This window comes from Hordeum vulgare, chromosome 4H, assembly GCF_904849725.1.
Source record: "Hordeum vulgare subsp. vulgare chromosome 4H, MorexV3_pseudomolecules_assembly, whole genome shotgun sequence".
NCBI classification, from domain to species: domain Eukaryota; kingdom Viridiplantae; phylum Streptophyta; class Magnoliopsida; order Poales; family Poaceae; genus Hordeum; species Hordeum vulgare.
In genome coordinates, this window is record NC_058521.1 from 354,514,910 (window position 1) to 354,537,749 (window position 22,840).

Sequence of the window (22,840 nt, forward strand, 5' to 3'; positions counted from 1 at the left end):
CCACGGAATATCCTCTTCCTCTCCGCGATGTCCTCCTTGTAGTCCTTCCACCATTGCAATTGTTCTTGATCCATGTCCTTCTTGGACATCATCATGTGCTCCTTCTCTTCCACCATGAGTTCTTTCCATACCTTTGCCTCTTTCACCTTGATCATCCTCTCCTCTTCTTCGGCTTGATCCTACAATAGTTGTCCTCGATCCTTTGCCAATACAGTTTACCGGTTTGGTCGGTGCCGGTGGTTGCATCCATCCTCGAACACCTCGTGCGCGACAGGAGGAGGTTCGGCGGGCGTGGCAGCAGGCTTCTTCCGCGTCGCGAGCTTCTTCCACGGCTTGGCCACGGCGGAGGACTCGCCGGCGGCCTTGGAGGCAGCCCCTCGCGGCCCACGGGAGGCCGCCTTCGGCCTGCTCTTCTTGAGGGCCGGAGCGTCGTCGGGGCGGAAGCCGGGGCGGTGGCAGGGGCAGGAGCGGCGGCCGGGGCTAGCGCAGACGGAGGCGGTGGCAGGCCTGCCCGCCGCCGCTTGGCCCCGACGGTGGCGGGGGCGGCCGGGGCTGGCGCTGCGGCGGCCGTGGCGGGGACGGGGCCGGCAGGGGCGGGGCCGAGGGCGGCGGGCGCAGGGGCGGGCGAGGGCCACCGCTTGGCCGGGGCGGGCGCATCGGCGGCCGGGGCGGGCGCTGCAGCCGCGGCCGGGGCCGGCAGGGGCGGGCGCGGCTGGGGCTGGGGCGGGCGCGGCGGCCGGCGGCGGCGGGGGGCTCCATGGCGGCGGCGGGGGCGAGGCGGGCGCAAGGAAGGCGACGGTTGGGAGACGGGATCGATCCCGCGCTGGAGCTGAAGTGGAGTGCGGGTTGGGAGGAGTTTCTCCTCCCAACCCTCACTTCTACAGGCTCAAAACTAGTTTGAGGGTTGGACCTCTAAAAATATTACGGGTTTAAGGGTTTAAGGGTTCTAGTCTACGCCGTTTTTCGGACGAAAACTGTAAAAAAGCGGTTATTTTTAAGGGTTTGGGGGTTTGAGGGCTCTACTAGACTTGCTCTAAGCTAAGTTGCAACTCAATGGAGGTTGTGGAATCACAGGAATGATTGTGTGTTTAATGAAGCCGCCTTATAGTTTCAGCTCTTTTGGTCGAGGTCATTAATAGTCAGTGGCATGCTTGTAATCAGTGGCCGAGGACGAAACTTTTTTGAGGTATGGCGAACTCTTAAGTTTGATGCAAAATTAACATAGACACCAACAGCTCACAGCAATATTTTCATATATATGATCCAAAGTAGAATAACCAAATACAACATATCGACAAAAAAACTTTAATGACGTCTACTGGCCACCGCCCCCGAACGCCGCCACTAGGGTTCGTGTCGAGCGAGAGTCAGGAGCATGGCACGGCGTCGTGCGTTTCCTCGCTGAATGACTGGATCAAGCGAGGGCACGAGGTTGTGCGTGACCCAGGTCCTGACCTGCTATTTTTTAAAGAATAACGTAACCTGCTAATTGCTATGGCCCAATAGGGTGTACATGATTCACGCTTGACGGCCCAGTATAGTGTTTCACCGTGATTTTTACCCAGCGACTGGATTTTTAGCGATTGACGGATTGTATACGTATAACTGGTAAAAAATCGTGAGAAAACAAGGTAGGGTGAGCGCCCCACCTTGCCCTACCGCGTCCTTCTTTAAGGGGTGCATGGTAGGGTTGGGGGTGTATTTTGACTTTGACGTTTTAGTGCAATGATACGGCAACTCTCCTGCGTATTCGAGAAAACATCTCAATGCAAATGGATGGATAGCAATATGGTCAACTATGTCTATATGTAAACAAAGAAGAAATACCCGTATGGAATTTTGTAGATTTGATACATAAGGTGACGGATAGAAAGATCTTTATTTCTGGTTTATTTACATTAGAAGTTCACAATAAGGATTCAGGGAAAATATAATGTTCTTGTATGTCTTCAGGAAATGAAAATGGAGTTGATTTGCTCGTCGACTGTGTTGGACACCCTCGGGTCCGAGTTCGATGGCTCCACCTATCTCCTGGCCGACGGCACCCGCGGCAGCATTCTCATCGCTTGGAAAACTAGGGCTGTCACCATTTCCGACCCCCTATTTACCCAAAACGCGATCACGGTCAAGGTGCGCGCGCCCAATGGCCCCCCGTGGTGGCTTACCACGGTGTATGGCCCCCAAGGGGACCCCGAGAAGCTGTTGTTCCTGCAAGAGTTGCGGGACATTCGCGCTGCATGCCAGGGCCCATGGATGCTATGTGGCGACTTCAACCTCATCTACCGGAATGCTGACAAGAGTTCGGGCAACCTGAATCGCCGCATGATGGGCAGATTCCGGCGTGCCATCAATGACCTTGCCTTGAAGGAAGTCTACCTCAATGGGCGCCGCTTTACTTGGTCCAACGAGCAATCGCCGCCGACGCTCGTGCACCTTGACCGGGTACTATGCACCTCGGAGTGGGAGGACTACCATGGGGAGTGCCACCTCCGTTGCCTTGCATCCTTAGTGTCCGACCACTGCCCGCTGCTATTGGACTGCTCTCCTATGCCCGTGGCCCATAGGCGCTTCCGCTTCAAGGAATTCTGGCTCCGCCTCGACGGATTCCACGACACCGTCGCCACGGCCTGGAGCTCGGTCCATGACCCCGACCCCTTCCAGCGGCTGGGTCGACGCCTGCAGGCCACTGCCCGCGCCCTTACGAGCTGGAGTGCCCGATCCACGGGCAGCGTCCGGGACAAGCTGGCCATCTCCCGCGAGCTGATTGCCCGCTTCGACCTCGCGATGGAGACACACCCGCTCACCCCATCAGAGGATTGGTTGCGCAGGCAGCTCAAGCTGTCATACCTTGGGCTCGCCTCCCTAGAGCGCACTATCGCGCGGCAGCGCGCCCGTATCACCTTCCTCGCGGAGGGAGATGTGAACACGAGCTTCTTCCACCGGCAATGCACTTACCGCCGCCAGAAGAATCGCGTGCATAGCCTCCTAGTTGATGAGCACGTCCTATCTGATCACGAGGAGATGGCCCGGGCTGCATTCGAGCACTTTGACGGGCTTCTGGGCACTGCCGTGGACCGGGAGCACACGCTTGACCTGGAGCAGCTCATCACGCCCGGTCATCTGGACAGCCTGGACGATCCATTCACTTCCGAGGAGATCTGGGCTGCGGTGAGCCGCATGCCGCCGCACAAGGCACCAGGGCCGGACAGGTTCACCGCCGAATTCCTGCGCGCCTGCTGGTGCATCATCAGGCAAGACATCCTGGACGTCTTTGAGCAGCTGTATGCGCTACGAGGGAGAGGGTTTGGTAAGCTCAACCAAGCCCTGCTCACCCTGCTGCCCAAGCGCGCGGATGCCCACAAGCTGGGCGGCTATCGGCCGATTTGCCTGATTCACATCGTCGCCAAGATATTCGCGAAGGTTCTGTCGTTGCGCATCGCTCCCAAGCTTGACAGCCTGGTGAGTCGCAACCAGAACGCCTTCATCGTCGGACGCACGCTCCACGACAACTTCATGCTCGGCAGGCAGTCTCTGCGGATGCTCCACCACCTGGGCTCGCCGTGCATTATGCTCAAGCTCGACCTCACGCGGGCTTTCGACTCCATATCCTGGCCGTTCCTCTTCGAGGTCCTGCGCCAATATGGTTTCGGAGAAAGGATCAGGGAATGGCTGTCCATCCTACTCTCCTCGGCCAGCACGCGAGTAATGCTCAATGGTGTGCCCGGCCCCCCGATCTGGCACCGTCGCGGGCTGTGCCAGGATGACTCCACATCGCCACTGCTCTTTGTCCTGGCGGTCGATGCGCTGGCCCGCCTCATGCATAGGGCGCTCCAGACCGGCATCCTTCGGCGCCTGCACCCCCGCCGCAGAATTCCGGCAATTTCACTATATGCCGACGACCTGATGATGTTTTGCCACGCTGAGATGGAGGAGGTTATTGCCGTGAAGAGCATCTTGGGCATCTTTGAGACCACATCGGGCCTGCGGGTGAATTACGGCAAGAGCTCAGCCATGACCCTGCATGGGGGTGCGGATGGCGACGCCCTGTTGGAGGCGCTGGGCTGCCAGCCCGCGGGGCTGCCCATCACCTACTTGGGCATCCCGCTCTCCACTCGCCGGCCCTCAGCGGCACAGATGCAGCCACTGGTAGACGCCGTGGCAGGCCGCCCTCCGTCCTGGAAAGCATGACTCATGAACAAGGCAGGACGGCTGGCATTGGTTAAATCTGTCCTCAGCGCGATCCCGATTCACCAGATGTTGGCCCTTACGCCCCCGAAGAAGACCCTGAAACAGCTTGAGAAGATCCAGCGTGGCTTCCTCTGGGCTGGGCGCGAGGCTGCGATGGGAGGACACTGGCACGTTAACTGGCGCACTGTCTGCCGGCCGCTCGCCTACGGCGGGCTAGGCATCCGAGACCTGGAGCGCACGGGGCTAGCGCTCAGGCTCCGCTGGCTCTGGCTATCAAGGACGGATGCCGACCGTGCATGGCAAGGCCTTGACCTGCAGTTCTCCCCTGAGGAGCGCGGCCTATTCCATGCATCCACCTTCATGATAGTAGGTGATGGCCTCACTGCGCTGTTCTGGGAGGACCGATGGATGCATGGGCAGTCAATTCGCGAGCTTGCACCACTCCTATACCTATGCATCCCCAAGAACAGAAGAAGAGCGAGGACGGTGGCGGAAGGCATCGCCGGCAATGCCTGGGCCCGTGACATTAGAGGTGTGGTGGGCCTGCGGGAGATAGGCCAATACTTGAGGACTTGGCAGCTCGTCGCGCGCACCAATCTGTCCTCTGAGCCGGACAAGCTCATCTGGAAGTGGACGGCCAACGGCATCTACTCGGCGAGGTCTTGCTACCGGGCAACCTTCCATGGATCATTGACATGCCACTCTTGGCAGCTCATCTGGAAAGGTTGGGCCCCCCGAAAGTCAAGTTCTTCCACTGGCTTGCGAATCTGGACCGATGCTGGACTGCGGCAAGGCTCGCGCGCCGAGGGCTCCCTCACCACACTCGCTGCCTCCTATGTGACCAAGAGCCAGAGACCATCCAACACCTGCTGATCTCCTGCTCCTTTGCGCGGCAGGCATGGCATGAGACGTTGTCCTGGCTGCACCTCCCGGTTCCTCTGCCGATGCATGACGCTTCCATCCAGGATTGGTGGAGTAGGGCGAGAGACGCCACCCCACCACCGCTCCGCAAGACACTGCGATCTGTCGCGCTGCTGGTCCCCTGGATGATATGGAAGCATAGGAACGCGTGTGTGTTCGATCATATCACTCCGTCGCTAAACGAGCTCTTAGATAGGATACAAGATGAGGTTAGGTGTTGGGCTCGGGCAGGGGACAAAGGGCTTAGGGTAGCCTTGCCCCCAACCTGGGATGTCCACTAGACATGCATGTAACCGTGTTGTCACCACCTCTTCGGAGGCTGTAAACTCCCCCCCCCCCCCTTTTCAATGCAAAGAAACGCAAGGCTTTTGCGTTTTCTCGAAAAAATTATTCAACCTACAATTTTGTACAGCAAGCTTTCTGGGAAAATATGAATGGATCTTACTTAGCTACACCTGCAAGCTACATAGCAACTTGCAACCATGCAGTGAGATATGTTAATTAAATCAGAAGGTGCATAGCTGTAAACAAATGCATCTTACAAACAAAAATTCTAAATTTGCAATAGTTGTACCATCAGCCTGTAGCGAGGTTCAAATATGTTCAGTGCCATCTTTTGGCAGGGTAATACGACATCCATAACAAAGAGAGGCATCAAATCAATGCCTGCATATGTCATATTTTCATGCTCTGACCTCCTCTCAGCATATTCTTCAGTGAAATTTTTCTGAATTATGTTGCTCAATGTTACACTGAGGCATTGAAACATGACTGACATCAGAGAAATCAAGGGAAAATTGAATGCCTAAAGGGAAATGAAACTTCAGTTCAAATGAATAAATCTAATTTTGTAAGACAACGTGTAAAGTACCTTATAGGATAAGTTCTTGGACCAATAAAAAGAACTGTCCGACACATGGGGCACTTATTGCCTATTGAAAGTAGCACATAATGTGAAGCTCAAACTAAACAAAAGCAGCTAATCAAGTATATTTATATTTGTGAGCTCACCGTGATCCATTGACTGATGTAAACAAGAGCGACAGAACGTGTGCCCACATGGAGTGGTAACTGGTTCAAACAATAGTTTAAAACACAATGTGCACTCAAAATCATCAGTCCTGTCTAGCCTTGGGCATCTTGCTCTGGCTGCAGCATTTGTATTTCTATCCAGATCACCGAGACAGGTTTGCAGGATATGGCTATACATGTAGCAAACGAGTTACACAATGTGCAAGAGGATCAGTATCACCTTCAAATATCTGCTACCTATTCAGTGAATATGAATATCACCATGGATCAACAATCGTACCTGGGGGGGTCAACTTGAAGACCAGACAGAAGGGACTCACGTGCCTCCTGATATCGCTCCAGCTGCGTATGAAAGGTGTTATTCAGTATATATAATTGCATATGCAAGGAAACACGATCCAATGGTTACCCCAACAGATGATAATAAGGGAGGAACTGCTAAAAGTTGTGGAATTTATGTCTAAGGATTCTCAGATCAGCTATTGTCCTCTTAAAGGTAGTCCGTCCATAATAAAGAGATAAAGCAACATGACATTACAGAAGCATATTTCTTGTAGGAATACTGGACTTCTTTCTGCCTGGACAAAATTAGAACTTATATATTGTAAGTCTTGACAATATGAAAATTGATTTTATAACAAAGCATATAAGTACAATGCAAATCTGTAGAACAAAATATCATGGAAACAGATATGTAGGAGATAATTGCACCAATGGTGTGAGAATAGTGTGCTCTGTCTTCTCTGCTTTTGCAAATTCCCACCAGTTGTCATGTATGTACTTACAAATTTTGGTGCGTACTTACCGCTTTATATTTTTGGATCATGTGGGCAGATCTTAAACTCAATTATTGTGAAAGAAAATGAAAATAAGGTGCGGAAATAAATAATTTGAAGTACTGGTGATAGTGGGAGTCTGCAAGAGCGCAAAACTAGAGGTATAGTCCATGCAACAGTTTAAATGAGTACGATACAGTGTGAGGCTAAATAACCAAAACGTCAACCAAGTCAACCAAAGTTCTCTTGCAAATCCCAATAATTGATCCTAGATGGTGAAAAGTTAGGGTTAAATTGAATTATATTATCCAGGCGTAGGCAATGGGTGTTGTCCCCATGAAATAATATTGAAGTTAAGATATATACAAAGAACAAAAGTGAAGTTTCAGGGTGTTACCAGAATAAGTGCGTATGCCTTGAGAAGATATGGCCTAGGAGAATTACCGTGGGTAGTTACTACCTTCTCTGCATCCTTCAGAGCTAACTGCAGCAGAATTTACTTACAATATAATAAGAATTAATGATCCATACATTCACTTAATTTTCACATATGACTTTCACATTGGTGAGGAAGACCTTTTTAACTACTCATACCTCTGCATGTGTTGTAGGATCAAGGCCATTCAATGGCTGATACTCTGAGTCGGCTGCTGATCTCTCCCTCAGAACTTGACTTATCCTGCCATAAAAGCAGCCACGAAAGGGCCATGAATACAGACCAAATATTTCAATATGGATTTTCTGAGCAGTAGCATAACTGCTTACCTATATTGCATAAGAATGGCATTAATATAACATTGTGAAGTAACTTACAAACAGAAAGCAGAACTTCGATTGCTAAGGATAATCGGATCTCCTGATCTCAAATTGTGAGCTTTAGAATAAAATGAAATAGCCTGAAACAGAACCATATCAAGCATCATAAACAATGAAGTCAACAGATAGAGTAATCAAGTTTGTGCAAGTGAATGGGGAATGTGGTGGGGATTGGCCGAGGATCAGTAAGTCTGATATAAAGTTGTCACGTGCTAGGATCGGTACAGGTCCTAAGCCGATGAATATGAAAGGGTTCGGGGTACAGCTCTGAGGAGGGAGGGTGGCCGGGGATGAAGATTCGACGTGAAGCCTAAGAATAGAATCTCAAACTTTCCTAACAAACCATGTCTCTGTCTTCCTAACTGAACCAATATCTTTCCTAACTAAATAGACATCCTTACAATTATCTCTAATCGACTAAGGGATGAGATCTACAGTTCCACACGTCTCACAATGAATATCTCGGAAAAATAAAAGATATAAATGACAATGAAAAAAATGACTGCCAGCACTACATGTCTGAAGAATACAAAAAGTAAAGGTTTTCTCTGCACAAACATTACATCATTAGGATCCAATAAATAAACAAACAATAAGTTCCAAGAACAAATTCAAGATGACAAAATATTTATGTAAACTCAATAAGGATGGCATATGCACTTTGAATGTAGGTATGTTCTGTTACTATAGGTTATATAGTACCTAAATAAGGTGAGAACACTATCTTCAAAAAGGTACGGAATTAGGAAACCTCCATCTTCTCTCTTAAATGAACAGTTGTTATGCACTAGCATTGTGACTTGTGGTAAGATAACATATTTAATTCCAAACAATACTTGACTTGTTATAGATTCTCTTGAAGTATTCAGAGTGAACAGACAAAAAAGGTATATAAATACAGAAAATACAAAATCATGAAAAATAAAACGAAAAATAGAATTGAACCAGTTATTGCTTGAAATAAATATAATATCAATATGACAAGGAGTTCTTACAGATAAATAAAACTAGATGTCATTTTAACATTTGAGCCAGGTTAGGAGGTAATATTATTCGAATATTGAAAACTGAGCGCTAGCTCAGTGGCTAGAGCCCACGGTGGTGGTCTCGCCCACCCGTGTTTGAGTCCACGCAAAGCGGATTCCGCTGGGGTGTTATCCGAAGGTACTTCTACTGAGAGGTCTCATATCCTATCTAATTAACAGACAGTTAGCAAGGGATTCTTCCCCCTTTAGACAACATTTTAATATTGTTCAAATATTTATGCAGTGATGCAACAATAGTCAAAACCTTTCCTGGGTTTTGTCCTAGCTACAGAAAGTTATCATAGTCGAATGAGGCAGTGCCCTACCAGCTTCATGACAACAAGAATGTCCAAAATAAAAGGACTAGAACATGTAAAACTGCAAACATCTAATGTCCCAAAGAGACAAGCCTCATTAGTTACTAATCAACCATTCTTGTAATTAAGACAAATCTGACAGTATCAGCAAACATCATAAACTGATGTGAAACAAATCACTGGAGGGTGAAATTGACTAACTAACATGAACACAGTATTTCCTTTCCGGTGCTGCTACAAAAGATATTTCAGCATGCCACACTAAATTTTCTGTTCGCATCACACCATTCACCAATTCAGGCACTCGTGCGTCAACATACAAAACTAAGCCACCTGTAGCCCTGTTACATGCACTTGCCCTAGTCAGTGCCAATCCAGTTCCCATCCTCTCCCGATAACTGAAGCTGCTGCCGTCAACTATCAGACACCGTCGGCTGCAATCGGGCTACACAGGACGAACAGAGTGGGCAAGTTAGTGGATTACCTCGTCGAAGCGGCCCTCCCGGAAAGCGCGGGCGCCACACTGTGCGAGGTCGAACACCTCGCGGTACTTGTCCGGTGGCATCTCCATCGTGTCATCGCTCTCCAACTGCGCGGCACCACGAGAAGAAAAATCCAGTTCAAATTCAATCAAGTAAAACGGAAAACCTTCTCCCTTCAAACCCCTTGCAGGGTTAAACCTCTCTCGGAGAGGATTGGAGGGGATTGAGGTGGAATTTGGCTTACAGGGGATTTAATCCTCCTCAATCCACTCCAATCCCCTTCAAACCCGTTGCAACCGAACAAGGCCTAGTGGGAAGCGAATCAGACGCACCGGTGGGAAATCCTCGACTACGAGCGCGGCGGAGAAGGAGGCGCTCGGCGTTACCATTGAGAAATCGCGGTGGGTGGGAGCACGGGATTGTATTGCGGAATGGGGTTGGCGAGCACGGGATTGAACTGGACTTTGGGAAGAAGGTGGTGGTGGTGGACTTCGTGCACCGATGCCCCGTGGTTTCTGCGCGGCCACGGACTCGAAGACGTGTCCCAGTATGGTTTCCCTTTTTTCTTTTAGGCAAGCCAGTACGGTCACCTAACAATACGGAGGTCACCTAACAGTATGATTATATAACATTAGTAACATACATATGTTACTAGTCTATAAGGTCATGTTTGGAACATCAAGATTGTATAATTCAGTTTTTATAATCTATTCTGTCTCTAAACAGAATAAATTATGGTGTACTCCCTCCGTTTTTAAATATAAGTCTTTTTTAGAGATTTTATTAATAGACTACATACGGATGTATATAGACATACTTTAGAGTGTAGATTCGTTTATTTTGTTCCGTATGTAGACCCCTAATGAAATCTCTTAAAAGACTTATATTTAGGAACAGAGGGAGTAGATTATAAAAACTAGATAGACAAATTATTAAAAACTCATAATCTACTCTACACCAGCTAAAATCAGATTATGAATTGCTAATGACCCATTACCCTTATAAAGTTGCAGATAATTACATTTCTACCACCGCCACCCTCCTCTTTTTTTTAAAAAGGGTGGATAGGTCATTATGCAATGTAAAACCTGGATTATAGTTTATATAATCTGGCCTCCAAACATGCTCACGTAGATTATTTTTATAAAAACATTATATAATCTATCTTCATAATCCAAATTATCATAATCTATTGTGGTTCCAAACACGGCCTAAGTTACTACCTCCATAGTGGATAGTAACATAGAGGTGGTAACATTGAATCTTTCATTTAATAGCCTAGAGCCTGGTCGTGGTGCCCGTGGGCCCGGTCCTGCTCCTGGACGGGGCGGTGGCCGTGGTGGAGACCGGAGCAAGTACTCCTGGAAGCGGGACGACGGCAACAACAACTCATCTACTTCCAATGTCGCCTCTGGATCTCATGACACCTCGCGTTGGGATGAGGCTGTGATGGGGAAGCAGGCGGTGGATGGTGGGATCTGGGTGCCCAAGAGCCAGGGATCTTCTGGATCCGCTGGTGAGGGTGCGGATCGCGAGATCCCCAATCCCCTTCGTCGCAATCAAGGGACAAAAGTGAATCAGGTGACTCCTTCCAATGTTTATGATCCCTGCCTCATCTGCAAATCTCGTGAGCATGTTCCTGCGTTTTGTGCACAAGCTTTCTATGAAAGGTGTGGTCGATTGGGTCACCTTGCATCTATCTGTTGTGAGTTCTTACCGTGGAGTTGTGTTGCATCTATGTGTGCTTTTCAATCGAGGGGGCAGGGATTTTACTACATACATGACTCATGTTCGGCTAATCTGATGAAGGAGAGATCTAATAACATTGTAGTTAGTATAGTTGAAGGGGAGACATCTACTAGACAAATGGAGCTTGATCTTAATGACTATTTGGCCAAAGGATGGCGATGTTCGGCTCATGCTATTGGCCCAGGGTGTTTTTGTCGTGAGGTTTCCTAACCCTAGGGTTGTAGCTCAGATTTGTTATGTGGGTCGCATTGTGCTCAAGACGAGTGGTGCTATTATTAATGTGACTAAGTGGTCTTCAGCTGTTGGGTCTAAGGGGGTGATGGAAGTGGCTTGGGTTAAGATTAGTAAGGTTCCTCTGGATAAAAGAAGTGAGAGAAACATGGCTTATGTTGCTTCCTTGGTAGGTGTTCCCTTGGAAATTGATAGTGCAACCTTACACCGTCCTGCCTCTCCTAGGGTGAAGGTTGGGTGTATAAATGTTGATGATATCCCTTCTGTAGCTGAGGCTGTTCTAGGGGAGCACTTTTATGATTTTTATTTTGAGGTGGACCAGGTTCTGGTGAAAGATCCTAATAGGGGTGAATTCCTTCTTAGTTCTAGGAAGAGCAATGATAAGGAAAAAAATGATGATGTGGATACTAATATGAATAAGAAACCTAGAAATGATGAAATTCCCAGGGGACTGTGGAGGAAAAAAATGATAATGTTCAGACTGGGAAAAAAAAGAGCAACTCCAAGAATCCCAAGAGAGCATAGAATCTGATGTTTCCTTGCATACTTCACTGTTGATTGATTCTATGGTTATGGAGTTTATGGAAGAAGAGAAACATGTAAGTATTAAATGTTTTGGAGGAGATGTAAATGAAAAAACGATATCTCCTGAAAGTAATAGAAAATCATTTGCTGATGTGGTGAGAATTACTCCTCAGGTGGTATCTGTGGATGCTGAGATGGGTGAATTTGATGCTGGAAAGGTGGAATATAGGGTGGAATCTCCTGATACTGCTGTGGAAGTGGAGGTAATTCCTACTCCTCCCCTGGCTACTGAGGAAAATTTGAGATTCAGTCTCCGTAATGTGCAGAGCAAGATGGATGATGTCCAGCTGAAGGCTGTTGCTGCCGTCAAGAAAAGGAATGTGGAAGGTATATTACACTCTCATAATTCTTTTGATGCTTTGTCCAATCCAAACATGGTGTTAGCTGTTTCTAAGATGGGGATTATTATTCCTGATAATGACTTTATTAATAGCGATGTTATTAGGGAGTTGAAGAAATTTAGGAATAATAACTCTAAGGCGGAGAGAGAGGGTATAGTGGAGGCTGAGGAGAATGTGAATAATATGACGCTGATTAATGCTAATGGTGTAGTTACTCCGCTAGATTTGAATTGGATGGAGGAGGGTAATGTTGAGGAGGATGATTTTACGCTTGTGCGGTCTAGGAAAAAGAATAAATTGAAAAAACCTATTGTGATAGCTAGACCTGTTACTAGAAGCCAGAAAAATGAATCATCTTCGGCTAAGAAAACGGGTGCCCCTATTGTGCTTCCTAATAGGGCCCCCAAGGAGAGGAAAAAGTCAAAAGGAATTATATGAAAGGGGTCTTTTGGAACTGTAGGGGAGCAGGTAGGAAAGAGATGGCCTCCTATTTTGCAGACATTATTAAAGATCATTCTCTTGATTTTATTGGTATTCAAGAAACCAAAAAGAAGGAGTTTCCTGCTAAATACTTAAGTAGAATGGATCCTGGTAGTTACTTTGCGTGGAATTATTTACCATATGTGGGGAGATCGGGTGGTATCCTTTGTGGGATTAAAAAAGAGAACTTGGAGTTGGTTTCCTCGAAGATGGGGAACTTTATGGTTCAGGCTCATGTGTTTGATGTGAAAAAAAATGTGGGTGGGTTTTAATTGTCGTTTATGGAGCGGCTCATGATGATCGTAAAGATGAATTCCTGGAGGAAATGCTTGTTACCTGTCGTAATGTTGATATCCCTTATATTATTGGGGGTGATTTTAATATCATTAGAGGGATGCATGATAAGAATAAGAAACATGGCAATCTCAAGTTTGCTGCAAAGTTTAATGATGTTATTCGTTCATTAGGCCTAAGAGAGATTGATATGGGGGGAGTATACGTGGACTAATAAACAGAGTCATCCTACTTTGGAGAAATTGGACAGGGTTTTAATGAGCTTTAGCTGGGAAGATCTATATCCTTTGGTTTCGGTGCGTAAACTGGTCCGGGAGGTGTCTGATCATAATCCCTTGTTACTATCGACGGGATCGGATGAAAGGAGTGCTCCTGTGAATAGGGAGTTTAGATTTGAACTTTCCTGGCTTAAGCATGAAGATTTTTCCCCAAAAGCTAAGAGCATCTGGGAACAAAATGTCAGGGCGGAAGACCCTATTGATATTCTCAATATAAAATTGAAGCGCATTAAGAAATACTTTAAAGGCTGGGGATCAAAGAAGTTTGGTCATAGTATGAAGAGAAAAGATGAGATTAGAAGAGAATTAGAGGAGATTGAGAGGTTGGAGGAGATGGGCCCTTTAGATCCTGATGTGTATGAAAAGAGGACACTGTTGTGTGTTGAATATAATGAGATCCTTAATAATGATGAGCTTTTTTGGCTCCAGCAGTCTAATGAGAGATGGTTGTTAAAAGGGGATCGAAACACAGCTTTTTTTCATAGAGTGGCTAATGGTAGGAAAAGGAAGAATATGATTCATTCTTTTGTTAATGGGGATGTGGTGATTGAGGGGACCGAAAACCTATTGAGACATGCAACTAACTTTTATAAGGAGTTGTTTGGTCCTGCTAATGGGAACATGTTTCACCTGGACCCTAGTACTTGGTCTATGGGGGAAAAATTTAGTGTGGATGATAATGCTTTCATTACTAGAAGGTTCACGGAGGAGGAGGTGAAGAAGGCCTTGTTTTCTATGGAAATCAATAAAGCCCCAGGCCCAGATAATATTCCTGCCGAATTCTATAAGCATTGTTGGGAATTTGTTAAAAATGATCTGATGAGATTGTTTGATGCTTTCCATAACAACTCTTTAGATGTGGCTCGTTTAAACTACGGGGTTATCACTTTGCTTCCTAAATTAAATGGAGCCAAAAAGATTCAACAATACAGACCCATTTGTTTGTTGCGTTGTCCTTATAAGTTGATCACGAAGGTTTTGAATGACAGGGTGGCATTGTACTCTGATGTTCTAATTAGTAGGCATCAAAATGCTTTCATTAAACATAGAAATATAATGGATGGCATCTTGACTTTGCATGAAGTTTTGCACCACACTCAACGTCAAAAACAATGTGGGATAGTGCTGAAACTGGACTTTGAAAAAGCTTACGATAAGATCAACTCGGATTTCCTCCTGGAGTGCCATAGAAACAGAGGTTTTGGAGAAACCTGGTGTGGTTGGATAAAAAAGATCTTGTATGATGGCACGGTGTGCATTAAGTTGAGTAATGAAAAAGTTCCTTATTTCCAAAGCCTTAAGGGGGTTAGACAGGGTGATCCTTTCTCTCCTTTCTTGTTCAATATTGCTGTGGAGGCCTTATCTAAGATGGTGAGAAATGCCGAGAGGGAGAAATTATTCAAAGGTCTGGCCCCTGATCTTATTGATGATGGTGTTGCTATTCTTCAGTATGCGGATGATACGATAATATGCTTTGAACATGATGTAGTCGCGACTGTTAATGTGAAACTCTTGTTATATATGTTTGAACTCATGTCGGGGTTAAAGATCAATTTTGAGAAGAGTGAGATTTTTTGTGTGGCAGGTGATGATAATATCCTGAATACTTATGTTGACATGTTTAATTGTCAGATTGGGCACTTTCCTATGAAGTATTTGGGGGTTCTAGTAAGCTTTACTGGACTCAGGAGTGTAGATTGGTTGTTTCTGGATGAAAAATGTCTTAAATGTTGTGAAACTTGGATAGGTAATGCTGCATCTTTGGGAGGTAGGCCGATTCTGATGAACTCACCCCTTACTAGTATAGTATATTACTATATGGCTATGTTCTTGCTTCCTAAGATGGTCATATACAAACTTGATAAACACAAGAAGAAATTCTTTTGGAGAGAATTCGAGGGTAATAAGAGATATCACCTCGTTAAGTGGGATCGTATCTGTAGATCTAAAAAAGAAAGGGGGCCTAGGGGTAAAGAACTTGCATAAACAGAATGTGAGCCTGCTTGTTAAATGGTGGTGGAAGTTAGAAACACAACAAGGGTTGTGGCAAGTTGTGATCAGAGCTAAAAACTTTAGAAAAGTGGATGTGACATCAATTTCTAGTAAGTTTGCTGATTGTCCTATTTGGAAAGCTATTATGGAAGTTAAACCTCACTATATGGCTGGTAGAGAGGTTGTGTTGAGATCTGGTACTATCACTAGACTGTGGCATGATTCGGTGAATGTTGCCCCACCACTGAAGAATTCTTATGCTAATCTGTTTTATATTTGTAATCACCAGGATATTACTATGAAAGATTTTAAAACATGGGAGGGGGGTGACTTTTTTAGGAGACAGTTGACTCCTCTGTTGGCGGGCCAATGGTCAGAACTGAATGCAGTTGTTGGTAAATGGGTCTTATCTGATGAACCAGATCAGATTTTGTGGAAGTTTGGGGGTGGTAAAATGTTCTCTACTAAATCTGTTCATGAGCATTTGGAGAGTAATATTGCTGGGTGTGACTTTCGATGGATCTGGAGTGCAAAGTTGCCTCTTAAGATCCAGATTTTCTTATGGCAACTTTTTCAAGATGTTGTTCTAACGCGAGATGTGATGAGTAGGAGAAAATGGAAAGGTAATCCTAGATGTTCTTTTTATCTAGAGAGGGAGACTTCGCAGCATTTGTGTTTTTCTTGTCCTGTCGCTAGAGTGGTGTGGAGAACAGTGGGATGTATGCTTGGGACGAGCAATGGTCCTGATAATCTTTGGCAATTTTATGCTTGGTGCTTTGCTTATCTGCCTAATGGAGTTAGGTTTTATACTTGTGGCCTTGCGGCTATTTGTTGGGAATTGTGGAATTGCCGCAATCGCGCAACATTTGAAAAAAAGGAGCCGGGATCCCCTTTTGATGTCGTTTATTATGCTTGTGGGTTCCTGACATATTGGGCAGGGTTATTAACAGGGAGGACAAACTGGCGCTGGAGCGGGGGGCGAAGATGCTGAAGAGGAATGCGTTGAATCTGCTGAGGATCTATGCGGCCCCGGAGGAGGATTGCTGATGGGAGTAGTTGATGATGCTCAGTTGCTTTGGTGGCCTCCCTGCATGGAGTGGTTTCAGGCGTTGACCTATGTTGTTTTGCTTACTGGTGTTCCCTAAAACTCTTCGGATCGTTAGTGCGTAGTATGGGTGTTATTGGGTTTTCGCCCTACGGTAGGCTGCTCGATGACGAGTGCCTATGTGTAGGTTTCCCAAAAATGCTCTGAACTCGCACCCCTTTTTTGGTTTTCCTTTTTGAATTTGGACATTGTATTTCCGTTATGTGAGTAATGGAAAGGGGGTTGCCCAGTTCAAAAAAAATTTAATAGCCTATAGACTCATCTTGCCTTGGTATTCGTTTAGAGTAACATAGGTAGATACCGTATCATGTTAAATGCTATGCTATTATGTGTCATGCATGTCAATAAATGAGATCACTTATGATACTATGCACTATAAAGATAGTATCATACAATAGTAACATATGCATGATACTACTGTACGTTACTCCCCTCTATGAACAACCTAAGTTACTCGATTTCTCTCTCTTCTCATTAATTAGTTATCACATCATATTTATTGCCTAGATGGCATCTATGTTACTACCTATGTTACTCTCATTATGTGTAGTCTAAACCAGTGTGGAATGGGTCGTGCTACCCGTCATCCGGATAATCCAGCGCACGGATTAGCCGGGTAGATGGCCGTTGGATTGTACGCATCTTGCGTTTGGTTTCGTGAGCTACGGTGTAAAAAAAATCCAATCACGTAGCTGGAGCCCACCCAACTAAATTGTAAAGCTCTTTCGTGTCTGTCCAAATACAGCAGCTGGGCCTAAACAGATGCAGTAAAAAGATAAATAGGCTCAGCTTTTGCATCCTTGAAATGTCCACCAGACCGTACAATAGTATGTGGAAGCAGCTTTAAATGTCCAAGCCCTTTGCTCCGTTCTTCACAATCGCACTCGTGGCCTGCGTCCGGCGTTCGTCGCAGCATCAACGAGCTTTGCATGTTGCAATGCAATACCGCCATGGCCGTAGCAGCATCACCCACCACTACCGATGCAACGCCGTTCGACGTCACAACATCATGGAAGCAACGGATTTGCATCGTCGCATTCCTCACAACATCACCGCGAGAATCGAAGTGCACCATCGCAACATCGCTCGTTACCATAGAAGCACGCCATTGCAGCATTGTCGGAGCGCTGTGACACCGTCACGACATCATTGTTGCCTTCGAAGCACATCGTTACAACATCATTGTAGTAGATGAGACGTTGCCGCAACATCTTTGAAGCATGTCGTCATAGCATCACTTGCAACCCACGAAGCACGCTGTTGCAGCATTGCCGGAGCGCTAGACACCATCACGACATCGTCGTTGCTTTTGAAACACGTCGGTGCAACATCATCGAAGTAGCCAAGACGTCGTCGCAACATCTTTGAAGCATCCCGTCGCATCATCACCCGCTACCCTCAAAGCACGTCGTTACAGCATGGACGGAGTGCCGGGACACGTCGTGGCATCACTGTTACCTTCAAAGCACACCGTTGAAACATCATCTAAGTAGCCGAGCAGCCGCCGCAACATCTTTGTGTTGGGGAACATGCATGAGAAACAAAAAAAATCCTACACACACGAAAGACCTATCATGATGATGATCATTTACGAGAGGAGAGATCAGATCCACATACCCTTGTAGATCGCTAAGCGGAAGCATATATAACGCGGTTGATGTAGTGGAACATCTTCGTGATCCAAACCGCAGTCTGTCCCGTGATCTCATCACGATCCGTCCCGCGATCCCATCACGATCCATCCCGATCTAGTGTCGAACGGACGGCACCTCCGCGTTCAGCACACGTACAGCTTGATGACGATCCCCGCCTTCTTGATCCAACAAGAGGGGCGGAGAGTTTAGATGAGTTCTCCAGCACGGCGTGGTGGTGCTGGTGCTGGTGAACTAATCGAGCACGGCTTCGCCTAAGCACTGCCGAACTAGACTAGAGGAGAAACAGATCTAGAGAGAGAGGCAGCCGTGACTGATTTCTTTGACTCAAAACCCTCAAAACCTCTCGTATATATAGGAGAAGGGGAGACGAGGCAGCCTTGGCCCCTACTCCAAGGAGAAGGGGTCGGTTGAACCCTACAAGGAAGAGTCCACCTTCCCACAAGGGAGGTGGACTACTTTAGGAGGACTCCTCCTTCCTTTCCTTTTAAAGGACTTTTGCCTTTTACCTCCACTCCTAGCCGCATGGGCTTTTCAGAGAGGATTCGGCCAGTCCACCAGGGGTTGGTCCCCCTCCTCTCACAACCCATAAGGCTCTTGGGTCGTCACACCCCTCCCGGTGGTCCCGTGTCACCCTCCCGGCACTCCCGATACACTATCGATGAGCCCGAAACCTTTCCAGTGACCAAAACAGGACTTCCTATATATCAATCTTTACCTCCGGCCCATTTCGGAGCTCCTCGTGACGTCTAGGATCTTATCCGGGACTCCAAAAAACCTTCGGTCACCAACATCTATAACTCAACTATATCGAAACTTCATCGGTCCTTAACTGTGCACACCCTGCGGGTTCGAGAACTATGAAGACATGACCTGATACACTCCACGGTCAATAACCAATAGCGGGACCTGGATGCCCATATTGGCTCCTACATATTCTACAAATATCTCTATCGGTTGAACCTCTATGTCAAGGATTCAATTAATCCCGTATGTTGTTCCCTTTGTCCTTCGGTGTGTTACTTGCCCGAGATTCGATAGTCGGTATCTTCATACCTAGTTCAATCGCGTTACCGGCAAGTATCTTTACTCGTTCCGTAATACAAGATCCCGTGACTAAATCCTTAGTCACATTTCTTGCAAGGCTTATTGTGATGTTGTATTACCGAGTGGGCCCCGAGATACCTCTCCGTCATACGGAGTGACAAATCCCAGTCTTGATCCATGCCAACCCAACAGACACCTTCGGAGATATCTGTAGAGCACCTTTATAGTAACCCAGTAACGTTGTGACGTTTGATACACACAAGGTATTCCTCCGATGTCCGGGAGTTGCATGATCTCATGGTCATAGGAAAAGATACATTGACATGCAGAAAACAGTAGCAATAAACTCACACAGTCATATGCTACGTTTATAGTTTGGGTCTTGTCCATCACATCTGAAAGGACGTGGATGTCGCCTAGAGGGGGGTGAATAGACGCTTTGAAATAATTACGGTTTAGGCTTGAACAAATGCGGAATAAAGCTAACGTTTAATTTGTCAAGCACAAAACCTAAAACAACTAGGCTCACCTATGTGCACCAACAACTTATGCTAAGCAAGATAAACAACTAAGTGATAGCAAGATATATGACAAGAAACAATATGGCTATCACAAGGTAAAGTGCATAAGTAAATGGTTCGGGTAAGAGATAACCGAGGCACGCGAAGACGATGATGTATCCCGAAGTTCACACGCTTGCGGATGCTAATATCCGTTTGGAGCGGTGTGGAGGCACAATGCTCCCCAAGATGCCACTAAGGCCACCGTAATATCCTCACGCACTCGCACAATGCAAGATGTCGTGATTCCACTAAGGGACCCTTGAGGGCGGTCACCGAACCCGTACAAAGAAGGTTGGAGCAATCTCCACAACTTAATTGGAGGCTCCCAACAACAACACGAAGCTTCATCACAATGGCATATGGCTTCGAGGTGACCACAAATGCTCGGGGCAATCTCCACAACTTAATTGGAGACCTCAACGCTTGCCCGGAGCTTTACACTACAATGATTGAGCTCCAAGGCGCCACCAAGCTTCTAGGGTACCAAGTACCTAAGGGTAATAAGCTTCTCAACTTCTCACTTCCACGTATCACCGTGGGGAACTCAAACTGATGCAACTAATGCAATGTCAAGAACACACGAAGTGGTCAAGTCCCTCACACTCAAATCCCTAAACAACAACAAAAGCTGTGGAGAAATATGAGAGGAAGAACAAGGATCTCACAAAGAACTCCAAGATCAAGATCCAAGGGGTTCCCCTCACATAGAGGAGAAAGTGATTGGTGGAGATGTGGATCTAGATCTCCTATCTCTTTTCCCTCAAGAACTAGCAATAATCATTGGAGGGATTGAGAGTTAGCAAGATCTAAGAAGGTCAACAATGGGGAAGAATACAAGCTCAACAGATGGCATCATTCCAATGGGGAAGAAGACCCCCTTTATATAGTAGGGGAAAGAATCCAACTGTTACCTCCACTCACAGCCCGAGCAGAGCGGTACTACCGCTGCCAGAAAGTCTGAGGGAGCGGTACTACCGCCTGAGAGCGTTAGTAAAAAAACTACTACTGATCCACGAGCGGTACTACCACTGGCACCAGGAGCGGTACTACCGTTGGATACTGAAACTGTCATAACTTTTGCATACGAACTCCGAATCAAGCAAACTCAAGCTTGTTGGATTCAGGACGACAAGAGCTATCCAAGAGCTCTTAAAAACATGCAGTTATGAAAATGCCAATGATATAGAGATGTGAAACCTCTATGAATGAAGAACCGTAAAAAACTTCCAACATCGAAAACATCATAGAAGATGCATATGGACTCCGTTTTCGATGAACTCGAGCTTGTCATGAAGATGACCATAAGCTCTAAAACTCACAAAGAGAAACACCAATCAAGAACCAATATATGATGCAAGGATGCATATGGTTTGAGCTCTCAACGAATGATACGATCAAGCTACTCACTTGAGATCCCCCCTTGATAGTACGACAAACTATCCTACAATAGAAAAATCTATCAAGGGCAAACCTATAGCTTGAACCTAGTCCTCTTGAGCTAGGTGATGATGATATTTGCTTCCTCAAGATGGACCACCTTTCTTGATTGCGTTGGTTTGATGAATACCAGTTGATTGCTCCCCCATACTCACTATGGGTGAGCCACTCTTCACCACATCTTCACAAGTCCATTGCCACCACAATGGACAACAAGCTTCAAGCATGATATCTTCGTGATGCTCCAGTTGAACTTGCACACCGCAATCTTGATGACGATCACCACTTGATGTCATCCTTTATAGGTTGAATGAGATCTTCATCTTGACGCAAACCCATGGAGACACACCTAACCCCACATAGAACTCTCACGAAGACCATGGGTTAGTACACAAAAGCGTTATGGACAATGCTTACCATACCATGGGATCACTTGATCCCTCTCGGTACATCTTTTACACTTTGTGTGTTGATCATCTTGATTTACTCTTTGCTTAGTCTTGATAAACCTTGTGTCTTTATGACCAATCTTAGGATAATACTTTGAATACCACCTTGGTCATCATATAAACTCCTTGAAACCAACCGATGGACTTCAAGAAGTGCCTATGGACAAATCCTTCGAATATAACTCAATGCAACCATTAGTCCATAGGGATTGTCATTAATTACCAAAACCACATACAGAGAAATATGCTCTAACAACATCATTCTCCTAATGATGTGATCCCGTTATCAAGTGACAACACTTGTCTATGGCCAGGAAACCTTGACCATCTTTGATCAACGAGCTAGTCAACTAGAGGCTCATTAGGGACATTGTGTTGTCTATGTATCCACACATGTATTTGAGTTTCCAATCAATACAATTCTAGCATGGATAATAAACGATTATCATGAACAAGGAAATATAATAATAATCAATTTATTATTGCCTCTAGGGCATATTTCCAACAGTCTCCCACTTGCACTAGAGTCAATAATCTAGTTCACATCACCATGTGATTGTAGTGAATCTAACACACATACAGTTCTGGGGCTTGATCATGTGTTGCTTGTGAGAGAGGTTTTAGTCAATGGGTCTGAACCTTTCAGATCCGTGTGTGCTTTACAAATCTCCATGTCATCCTATAGATGCTGGTACCACGCGCCATTTGGAACTATTCCGAATGATTGCTCCACTATACGAATCCGGTTTACTACTCACAGTTATCCAGATTAGTTTCAAAGCTTGCATCGACGTAACCCTTTATGACAAACTCTTTAATCACCTCCATAATCGGGAAAAATTCCTTGGTCCACCAGTTATTAAGGATAACTTTGACCGTTGTTAAGTGACTCAATCCTGGATCACTCTTTGTAACCCTTGACAGACCCATGGCAAGGCACACATCAGGTGCGGTACACATCATGGCATACTTCAGAGCCTTCGGCTAAGGCATAGGAGACGACCTTCGTCCTTTCTTTTTCTTCTGCCGTGGTCAGGCTTTGAGTCTTACTCAAATTCACACCTTACAACACAGCCAAGA

General features: G+C 46.1%; 2 protein-coding genes across 9 annotated transcripts in view; one reads left to right on the plus strand and one right to left on the minus strand.

Moving 5' to 3' along the window:
- LOC123448608 (LON peptidase N-terminal domain and RING finger protein 1) overlaps nt 1–10,111 on the minus strand; it is a 64,184-nt gene extending 54,073 nt beyond the window's left edge. For 3 of the 8 annotated variants that reach the window (XM_045125563.1, XM_045125558.1, XM_045125562.1), the window contains exons 1-9: nt 9,890–10,111; nt 9,560–9,664; nt 7,731–7,813; nt 7,512–7,596; nt 7,315–7,401; nt 6,422–6,483; nt 6,121–6,311; nt 5,981–6,041; nt 5,684–5,861 (exon numbers count right to left, since the gene is read on the minus strand). In XM_045125563.1, the coding sequence (XP_044981498.1) occupies nt 5,684–5,861; nt 5,981–6,041; nt 6,121–6,311; nt 6,422–6,483; nt 7,315–7,401; nt 7,512–7,596; nt 7,731–7,813; nt 9,560–9,664; nt 9,890–9,946 (909 nt within the window). In that variant the 5' untranslated portion in view covers nt 9,947–10,111. The remainder of the gene's footprint in view (nt 1–5,683; nt 5,862–5,980; nt 6,042–6,120; nt 6,312–6,421; nt 6,484–7,314; nt 7,402–7,511; nt 7,597–7,730; nt 7,814–9,559; nt 9,665–9,889) is intronic. The other 5 variants (XM_045125560.1, XM_045125559.1, XM_045125557.1 and 2 more) reach the window with 4 other exon arrangements.
- A 767-nt stretch (nt 10,112–10,878) lies between these two features.
- Nucleotides 10,879–16,828, plus strand: LOC123446473. The gene is made up of 4 exons (XM_045123059.1): nt 10,879–11,138; nt 12,236–12,325; nt 12,389–12,449; nt 16,446–16,828. Exons 1-4 carry the CDS (start codon nt 11,007–11,009, stop codon nt 16,496–16,498), a joined length of 336 nt encoding a protein of 111 aa, XP_044978994.1. The 5' UTR covers nt 10,879–11,006; the 3' UTR covers nt 16,499–16,828.
- The last annotated feature ends 6,012 nt before the right edge of the window (nt 16,829–22,840 follow it).